The sequence below is a fragment of the Phalacrocorax aristotelis genome, chromosome 24 (genome assembly GCF_949628215.1).
Source record: "Phalacrocorax aristotelis chromosome 24, bGulAri2.1, whole genome shotgun sequence".
NCBI classification, from domain to species: domain Eukaryota; kingdom Metazoa; phylum Chordata; class Aves; order Suliformes; family Phalacrocoracidae; genus Phalacrocorax; species Phalacrocorax aristotelis.
Genome location: NC_134299.1, coordinates 2,062,242 through 2,072,187, shown reverse-complemented (window position 1 = coordinate 2,072,187; position 9,946 = coordinate 2,062,242). Strand labels below are relative to the sequence as shown.

Genomic DNA, 9,946 nt, shown 5'->3' with positions numbered 1-9,946 from the left:
CGCTGGCTCCCTGCTTCCCTGCCATCGGCAGATGTCAGCATTGGGCCGGTGTCGCTGTGGGGGTCAGCAGATCCCTGCGGTTGCTGCTGGGGGAGCAAGGAAGGGCTGCAGGGCTTCGCCAGCGGGTACCGCAGCTCGCGATAGGAGAACAGGGGACAGAGGTAGGGTCAGGCCCTTGGCTTACAAATAGTGCGGGGATAGCGCTGCGATAGTGCAGATCCCAGGCTGGGATAGTGGGGGCACTGGTGGGGGTCTGCCCCCTTCCCAGCCATGCCACCCTTCTGACAAGCTCAGGGAGCCCCTCTCCCCACTGCTGGCAGGCAGGGCTGAGCTGCTGGCACTCATCACACTCGTGAGCGGGGGGTCCTGCTGGAGGGGGCAGGCTCTGCCCTGCCCAAGGGTGCGCGGAGTGGCTTTGTGCCAGGGCTTCATCCCTGGGTACCCCAGCTCTGTCCCTTGCCCAGCCGGGGACTCCCACACAGTGAGTCCAACCCGCCCTGCTGTCCTCCTGCTGCGCTTCGGCTTCTTTTTAAATGTTTTATTTAATAAAATTTTAAGAAAAAAATCCTTTTTTTTTCACTGCCCCGAGGCCCGGGCAGCCCTGACAGGAGCAGTCCTGCTCAGGGTGCAGCCCAGCACCCCTCGGGGGCACGGTGTGGGGGTGCCGGACACGCGTGCAGGCGCTGTGTGCCCCCCCCCCCCCCCCCCCGCGTTTGCTCCCTGCCCCCCGCTCCCTGCCGGAGGTGCAGAGCCATTTGGGATGGGGCTTTGCCACCCAGGCGGGCTGACATCTGTCCCCGCAGGATTCACACCAGGACCACCCGGGACCTCCCAGAGCGGCCACCCCGGCTGCACGCCCCGCGTGGGGCAGGCGGAGGGGTATTAAGCGGAGTGGGGGACTCCTGGGGGGGCGGGGGCCAGGGGGGTCTGGGACCCCCGACGAGGGCAGCACTGTCAGCATCCCCCTGCAGACCCTGTGGGGTCACTGCGTGGCGCTGGGTGCAGTGCACGGGGGGCAACGCGCCCCTCAGGAGCGGGGCGCACAGGCCTCGGGGAGTGGGGGAAACGGGACCGGGGGGCGCAGGGACCCCGCCAGGAGCCCGGGGCGCCGCGCCCTCTGACTAGACCCCGCCCCTGCTCAGGCAAAACCCCGCCCCCTGCACAGACCCCGCCCTTCCTCTGTCCAAACCCCGCCTCCCCGCGCAGCCCCCGCCCCTCTTCCGGCAAACCCCGCCCTCCCCGCCCAGACCCCGCCCCTCGCCGTACGTCCCGCGGCGCCCCGCGGCGGAAGGGGCGTATCCGCGGGCGGAAGCGGCGGGCAGGGCGGGCTGGGTGGCAGCAGCAGCGCCCCGCTCCCGGCGCCATGTCGGGCCGCTGCTGCCAGGGGCAAACCCCGAGTCGCGACATCCCGGGCCCCGGCAAACGCCTCGCCCTGCCCGACGGTGCCCCGCTGCCGCCCGGCGACTACAGCACCACGCCGGGGGGCACCGTCTTCGGGACCACGCCGGGCGGTGAGCGGCGGGCCGGGACCGCGGCCAGGCCTCTCCCCGCGGGGGGACGCTCCGCGGGCGCGGCGGGCGGCCCCGGTTTTGCGGTGGGAACCGGACGGGCCCTGGGGCGGGCGGGGGTGGGTGGGGGAGCTCTTGCCCCGGCGGGGGTTGCGGGGGGAGGCCCCGTGTTGGCGGGGGGGTGGGGGGCGCTCTCCCTTCGACCGCGGGGACGGGGGGGGCTCCCCTTTTGTCCGGGGAGCCTCTGCTTTGCCCGGGGACTTTGGGGGGGCCTCTCGCTGAGGCGGGGATCTATGGAGGGCTCCCCCCCTTAGGGCCTTCTCCCTTCGGGGTGACCCGGGAGCCCCCGGTGCCGGCTGGGGTGGGTCACCCTTCCCCTGGCTACGGTCTGGCTTAGCAGGGCCAGGCTTTTCCCTGGGAGCTTGGCTGCTGCTGTGCTGTGAGGTACGACAAGGGAGCCGGGGGGCTTCCACCTCCCCAGGAGCACGCCGGAGCTGGTGCAACGAGGCGGCATCTGCCTGGGTGTCTGTGCTGAAAAACAAAACTGCTGTTTGTGCTTCTGGGTAGCCCTGCAGGGAGCAACCTCATTCTCCCATTTTGGTTACTTATTAATTCTGATCTCTAATATTTGCTGTTTCTGCTGGCAGTAAGTAAACCCTGGGGCTTTTTTTCCTTTTGTCCCAAGTTGCTCTAAATTCTGAAAGTGCAGTGCTCCTTTACTGCAAAAAGGCAGTGAGTTGGTTCCCTCTTTCTTTGCTGCAAGTCTCTCTGCGCAGCCCCGATAGCTGTGCTGCCTGTGACTGCCAGGGTGGTATCTCTTAGGGGTTCGATCTTCAAATAAGGTCAAACTGACTGTGAAAGTTAGCTGTGCCCGCTGCCTGCTCGGAGTGGAGGCAGCTAATTGGGGCTGCAGTATGCAGCCCCTAAGCTTGGTGTTTATCTTAGCTACACCTAAAGTGTCCTCTATCCCCGCATACTACAGCGGGGACGTAATGTGCAAAGCTCCCCGAAGGGCTCGTCCATCTGAAAGGCTTTGCATGCACGCTGCTTGCTTGGGTGTCTGTTTATTTTGAGTAGTTTGGCTTTCGAGAGGAGCGGCTGCTGTTCCAGGTGATGACACCAGGCACCAGATCAGTTGTGTGTATTTCCAGCTACGGCAGCTGCCTGCGCTCCCGCCGATCGGTGGTTTGAGATCACTTTTTTCCATATCTTTAAGTCATTTTTTTTCCCCTCTGTGCTGCTACATAAAAGATCAATATGAACAGCAGGAATGATGAAACTACTTGAAGTACAGCCAAAAGAACAAACTAAATGGGAGGCGGTGGATGTTTTGTTTGTCCCTCAGACCTACTGGTCTCTTTACAACACAGTATTTCAGGCGTTAAAATGCAGAGAGAAGGGGAAGTCGGCATTGCTGACACACTGGGTTTTTTTGTGCTTGTGCAGAAAAGCTTTGTTGGGGAACTGAAGTTCTTGTGTTATTTTTGCCATATATTCTCGCTTCTCTGAAAGCAGCAAATAACTGAAGTACTTAAATAGCACTTGCAGTAATTATGCCATGGAAGGAGAATGAGTGACTTTCTCAGCTATATTCATGTGCTCTGAGTAACAGAATAGCAACGAACAATTAACAGTGCTGTACAGTGTAATGAGCCTTCCAGGATTATCATCTGTCTCTGGAGAGTTAATGAATGTCTAGAGTGTGGAGGAGAAGCACGAATGGTGTTTATTGTTAGGGTGTGCGCACCTGGCAAAATCTGCAGTGCTCTCGTGACTCTGGTGCTTTAGTCTGTCCCCAGCCTGTTCGAGGACAGCTCGTGCTGCCAAGGCCCAGCTGCAGACACTGGTGGTTTGCCTTCAGGTGTTGGGTTCGGGTGCTGAAGGGAGGAGTGATTCAAAACTCCTGGAGGACTTTGCGGGGTTGCTGTTAGCCCTGGGTTGTTGGTCTGCCTTCGCAGGCACTGTTGTAAAGAATTCCTTGTCCTGTAGTCTGGAGGAGCTCTCAGGAAAACATTATCAATACATTTCACAGCAAACTCCACAGGTTAATGCACTGAAGTGTCACTTTCAAGAGTGCTGGGGCCAGGCCAGCTTGGACTCAGAGCCCTGCTGCTTCCTGGGCCGTGCTATCTTCATCTGTTTTCTCCTAGCCCGCGTAGCCACTGACTCAGGCAGAATACTTTGCATTACTCCTTTGCATGTAAGCCCTGACTGCTGTAAAAAATAAGCTTGTGTTTCAGAAGCACTTGTTTTAGGTGCTTTTGTTGAAAACATTCAACATATGTAGCCCACTGAAGAAAGTCTGAGATTTCCTGCAAAACAGTAAATTAAATCTGAAGAATCGGAAGAAAGAAGCCAATCAAGCTTGTCGTGCAAAACCTCTGACTAATTTCAGAGAAGAATTGAGGACTGTAATCTCTGAAGTCATCCCTTTGGCTGTGGGCAGCGCTGGGGATGTGAGTGATGGAAAAAGGGCTCGGTGCCAGAGCTAGAAGCCCACAGCAGCAGTGCTGGGTGACTGAAGGCTTTTGAAAAGGTGGTGCTCCACAGCTATGGTATGCTGAGCTATGTGCGTCTAACAGCCGAGTTTATTGACTTGGAAAGAGTAGGGGAGCGCTTGTTTTTCCAGTTGTCAGGCACTTGTAGGTCAGCCTTTTTTGTTAACACCTTTACTCTGGTCTGGCTTTTCTGCTTGCAGCCAAGTACACAAGCTTTTCCTCCTAAGAGTTTTCAGTGCACCCAACACTGAAGTTCTTGGGCAGGTTGCTTTTGAGTCTCCAGAAGTGTTGAAGTGACATCCTGAAATACAGTTTGGATAAAAGGGGCCCATCTGAGGAGGGCAGTCAGTCATGTCATCTTAGGCTCTGAAGCATCCTCCTTCTATCCCGGTAGCAGCGGAGCGGCACACCCCGCTGTGGGACTGGTGTGAGCGAGCAAGGTTTTGTCATGGTTTCTGGACCTCGGTTTGGTGCCAGCAATCACAGAAAAGGACTTTATTTTCCTTTTTCAGCTACCTTCATGGGTCTCTCTGGGCTCCTTGATCCCCTCTGGAAGGGTTGGCGGAACGAAGGAGTTCCCTGTTCTCTGCCAGCACAGGCAGTAGTTGTTTTTCTTACAGCAGTGGTTAAAAAAAAGTATGAAGAAGCAGGGAGGAGCGTATAAGAGGTGATGTGTGACCTTTAAGCATAGTCTGTTCTCAGTATTGCCTGTGTGCCTGTCCTGGCTCCTCGCCCGCTTGCTGAGCACACGTTGTAAGTCAAGCCCACGTGTGGTAGTATCTGGGGAGTCCCAGATCCATCACGAGCCGAGATGTGCCGCAGGCTGGAGTGCTGGTGGTGCTTGCAGCAAGCAACGCAGAGCAGGTGGCCATCGCTGGCGCTCGCAGTGCTGCCGGCTCGGCCACGGAGGCGTTGGTTCCTTCAGTGGGGATGGGATGTCTCTTAGAGCTCTGCAGCTCGTGGTGCCTGTGCTCCATCAGGGAGCCGGAAAGGAACGAGGTGTTGTACTGAACACTTCTTCAAGCCTAGTGTTTCATCCTCATGAAAACACTCAAAGCAAGCCAAGTTCTCATCCAGACTTTGCAGGTTGCACAGTGAGGCGCTCGGGTATTGAGGCCATGGTATAACCAGGGCTCTCAGGGAGTGGAGCTGTTCCCGTGGGGTGTAGTCCTCCATACTAAATACTCTCCCTTACAACAGGAGAACTGTTATTAACTCAGCTTTACCTGTTGGAAGGAGCCCATTTATGGCCTTGGGCTGTGCCTGTTGTTGGCCGTGGCTGGCTGTCCTGCTCCGGCCGTCTGCAGGGTGTTTGCTTTCCTAAGCTCTGGGCACGTGACTGTCAGAGGAACGTGAACCAGGCGTGGAAGCTCTTGTCTGCCTGAACTGTGCTCTTAATACTTGGTAGATGAGCTTTAGTTCTAGGAAGCCCTGTCCTCGGCTCTGTGAACCTCCCAGGAATTTAACACTCAAGTTGCAGACTATTTGCTTGCCTTCTCAAATCCCGCTAACTGCTGGAGAGCAGGTCTCAATTGGGTTTGATCTCCTGTTGGATCTCCTGAAGCAACTCAAATTCAAAATCTTGTTAGTGAAAAAGTTTCCAGCATTTTGGGAGCTCATTAGCAGAGCTTTCTTGAAACATGATATCCAGCTACATTATTTTATAGCCATGCTTCAGAATAAAGTGAGTTTAATGTTCTTGGACAGATGGTAATGGGAGCTTGTCTCCCTGCACATGTGTATTTCAAGTTAGTTTTTCAGGAAGTGCACAAGGAGAATTTGCCTTTCCCTCTTGCTGGGGCAGGAATGGAGCAGTAAGGGCCTGATCCAAAGAAGAGGTTTGCAGGCCTCCTCTTGTGGGGCAAAAAAAGACTGATTTTCAGTCTTTTCTGGGTTAAGGCTGCAGTACGTCTGGAGGGATCCCTTTTCTGTGTGTGGTTTTTGAATTTTTTCCAATGCAATTCCTTTATAAGGAACAGGCTGTTCAGTCCAGTGGTATTCCTAGAAATCCGTGCCCATGGCTGAGCCCTGCTCCCGCAGAGGCTGGCTGTAATGCGCTGGAGCTGGCTTGTTCCGCGCAGGGCAGGGAGGGTGGGATGTGGTCTGGTTAACCATTAAAGCAGGCATTGACAACTCTCTGAATTCAAGCCTTCTGAAAGGTATGCGTAACTGTGCGGGACAGCCAGCACCCGCGACGCCAAAGCAAATGCCTGTGCAGGAATTTCTGCTGGGCAATGTTCAGAGTGACATAGGGAGGCAGCGCCTGACAACTCGGAAAAGCCTGTTATGTTTATGAGCTGAAATGAAAGTCAGTTAACTGTTTCTTCGGGGTTTTCTGTGACCTTGAGTTAGATCCAGCCCCCTCTATCGCATGCAGCATCAGTCTGGGCTTCGGAGTCTTGCTCTCTGCACCAGAGCAGTAGCGTTAGTTATTACTTGGGCTTCTGATTCTTTTGTGCCTTTTTTTGGCAGATACAATAACACCGTATCTGGCTTTCCTGTGAGGTAGGACAGAATGAACAGAGTAAGTGCTAGATAATAGGTATCATTTTAAGTGACTCCTGTTTTACACATCTAGCTGTGAAGATGGCCCAGCTGTATTTAATGCATTAAAACACTAAAAACTGACAGTGTTGTTCTCTCCCTCCAGGTACCAGGATTATTTATGATCGTAAATTTTTGATGGAGTGCCGCAACTCTCCGCTTGCCAAAACGCCACCTTCTGACCTTCCGGACATTCCAGGTGTTACAAGCCCAAATGTGGAGGAGTTGAAGATTGAGAACAACCATGTCCAAAACTGTGATGAGAAAGTGAGCGCAGGTGAGTGTGTGCAAAAAAACAAGTAAAGTGCCCTGCTGGCTCCAAGAAATACCGGAGTTTGCATGTGGGCTGGGGCCAGGAGATCCCTACAAGCTATGGACAGTGCTCTGATAGCTTCTTGCAAAATCAAAGTGTGCTTGATGTTATGGGGTGATATAGGTTCTCATGGTTATTAGGTTCTGCTGTGGTCCCGGTAATGTGATGTTTTTTCAGTTAGTTAAATGTTATTTGTCATAATCGCTTTTTTCCCGCTGATTTAGTGTTTGGGATGCTGCTATTGAATTAATATTCCTGTGGTGAGAGCATGGGTGCAGCTGCTGCTGCCTCTCTGTATCCTGGATCATTTTGCAGCAGCTGCTTTGCATTTTTGCAAAAGATCAGATTACAATTCAGAGTAGGATTTGCTTGGGGTTTTTAATATCAGCCTGAATTGTGAATCCCTTCTGCCTTTTTTTTTTTTTTGACACCAAGGCTTCTGGTGTACAAGTGAGCTCAACTCATGTAGCTAGGATATAACACCTGATGTGTGTATATCGATTATCCAGTATCCACTGCTGTCTGTAGGGGGTTCAGCAGAAGCTTGCAGGTGTGCGTAAGGCAGTGAGGTGGAGGTTAGTCCACAGGAGAACAGAGGCCGCTGGCCACTTTGTGCACACCACTGCTTAACTAAAGGCACCGTAGCGGTACAGTGAGCAAGTATTGCTCTCACACAGCTTTTTAAAGCTATGCAACATATTTCTTGAAGCAACCTGAAACTACCAACTATGACTATGTATCTTCTCTAAAAATAAAGACCTGGATGCTCATTAGTTGGCGTCCATGCTCACTCTAAGGAAAATCTTTCCAGAGTCAATATTGCTTAATGTTTATTACACGCTGTTGTGACCTTTCGTGGCTCAGTGGATTCTCTGGCAAACTGAAATGCAGGCTGTGTGCCGGATGCCAGCTTGGTTGTGACTCTCCCAAAGAAGCCCTGTCCTCAGGAACAGATCATCACTGCGCACGGTGGCACCCTGTCAAATTGCGTGAGCTGTGGTAGCAGCTGGGCAGATACTAAGCTGTGAAATGTGCGTTTGTGTCTTTGGTAACAGAAGTTTATGCCAGTGATTGTCATCAACATTATTCTTTACGTTCCTTTCCACAAGGAAACCAGGGGTAGAAATAAATTATTTAAAGGGCATCTTCTCTACTTTTGCTGTTGTCTGTCTGTGGGTAAGATCCCTTCTATGGACAGAGCTTACATTTTGCTTGTACAAGATGGTTTCCATAGCAAATGTGGTGCCTAAATGGGGCTTTTAAGATCCAATTGCCACATTTCTGGAGTATAGCTGATGGTTATTTCTTCAGTAGAATATTTGGTATTTAATGTGAAACTCTGAGGACTCATCTGTGGGTTATTTTTTTGTCCCTCTCAACAGGTGAGGAAGAGCAGTTTGACATGGACATCTAAAGCACGTGCCCTGAGAGTGCTTATCCAGTGAAGAACCAGGACCTTGTCTTGAGGATTCCCACCAGCCAGGCTTAAAAGTAGCCCATGCCTTGAGTGCCTTCCTGCTTCCTGGGAAAGGCGGCTTCTCCCCTTCTGAGAACAGAGCGTGTCCTGTTACAAGGACTGAGTCTCAGCCTCTCCCTGGGGGTGCGAATACACAAGCGCAGCCCCTGCTGATGATGGGCCTTGAAGTGCCGGGGGAGACACTCTCAATGATTGTTTTTGTTTCCAGTTTTATGCTTTTGTTAATCATTTTAATACTGTAAAAGTTACAGGAATGCAATACAAGGGAGGAATAAAAATCACCGAGTCTCCTGGTATGGAGATTAATGCAATAAATATGGCTTCTGTCCTTTATTCATTCCAGCAAGAAACTACCAGCTTGTTGCAGAAAATCAGTCAGGTGGTGCTGTGTATAGCCTTGAGATAAACACTGTGCTGTGGGGTTTCCCCTGAAAGACAAAGGCCAAGACGCTTTAAACCCCCTTGGCAAAACATCTGCGCATGTCCCACATGCAACACCTGGTTGCTGCGGGAAGTTTCAGTGTGCTCTGAGCCTGCTTCCAGAAATAGCAAGAGCTGTCCACTGTGTGTTTCTGGATGGTTCTTTTGCAAGGTCACGGTGCAGGTGTCTGAGCTCCTTCTGGTCCCATCCCTGATGAGGGATAGGGCTCAGGCAGGCTACAGCTAGAAGCAGCTGAAATGCGTTGAAGAGGAGCTACCTGTGGCTGAGGGCTGCAGAGAGGGTCCCTGACTGAGCTGCCTTCAGCCCTGCCAGGGAAAAACCCAAGCTGCCAGCTTCTGTGCTGCAATTCCTGCTTCCCAAAATCGCAGATCTCTTCCAGCATGCAAGCACTTAACTGTGTTCTGCTGCGTTTTTTTGATCCATGCTGAAACTTCCATGTTGCTTTAGGCTTGTTTCTCCTTTTTGTAACTTGGTGGGCAGGGATTAAGGCTTGGATTGACCTTTGGAGAAGAGGAGGTTTAACTGGTGGGTTAGAAACAAGCCTGTTTGGTTTTGAGAGGCAAATATTCATCTGAGAAAGTAGTTTTGCTGTGGGAGTGTTCAACTTGAGCCCCCAGAGGAGGTATCCAGGCTTCTAGCCTCAGTGCAGTTTAACAAATATGTACTACAGAGCGGTCTCTTAACACACCGCTGCCGTACTGCTTTAGAGAGGCTGCTGATGCTGGCATCTTGTGGTGGTGGTGGTTGAGGCGTCTCGGAGAAGCAGGAGGACACAGCCTGAGCCTCAGACTTCCGAAAAGACAATAAGTGTCTGTTCAAATCAGTCTAGTAGATAGCATTCAAATATCTGCTAATTAAGCTAAATTGTGACATTATGATATGCAAGCCTTTAATAATGAGTAACAGAAGAAACAGACAAAGCAATTGCTACAGATAAGCTTGCTTTTCTTTTTTAAGATAAGATTTAAGTGTTTCTCTGAAACCTTAATGAGAACAGATTCAAATTTATTGCCCTCAGGTGTCACTTTATCAGTCTTGCAGCTCCATACCAGTTGCTGGATTTTGTTATGATGTGCATTTAGAGAGGAGCTGCTATTGCCGCTGGGATATGCACTGTGACCTGCAGCTGCCACTGGCTTGTCTGTCTTGCTAAATTAATATTTT

The 9,946-nt window shown here is 52.1% G+C and overlaps 1 protein-coding gene across 1 annotated transcript; it reads left to right on the top strand.

The window, feature by feature from the left end:
- Positions 1-1,278: 1,278 nt before the first annotated feature.
- On the top strand, positions 1,279-8,655 carry EIF4EBP1 (eukaryotic translation initiation factor 4E binding protein 1). Its single transcript, XM_075117543.1, has 3 exons — positions 1,279-1,511; positions 6,657-6,827; positions 8,246-8,655. Exons 1-3 carry the CDS (start codon positions 1,364-1,366, stop codon positions 8,275-8,277), a joined length of 351 nt encoding a protein of 116 aa, XP_074973644.1. The 5' UTR covers positions 1,279-1,363; the 3' UTR covers positions 8,278-8,655.
- Positions 8,656-9,946: the final 1,291 nt, after the last annotated feature.

Excerpts from the sequence above, each read along its gene's own strand:
- EIF4EBP1 (XM_075117543.1), top strand. The coding sequence starts at position 1,364 with ATGTCGGGCCGCTGCTGCCAGGGGCAAACCCCGAGTCGCGACATCCCG. Across the intron at positions 1,512-6,656 it reads CTTCGGGACCACGCCGGGCG|GTACCAGGATTATTTATGAT; the intron begins GTGAGCGGCGGG and ends CTCTCCCTCCAG. Across the intron at positions 6,828-8,245 it reads TGATGAGAAAGTGAGCGCAG|GTGAGGAAGAGCAGTTTGAC; the intron begins GTGAGTGTGTGC and ends CCCTCTCAACAG.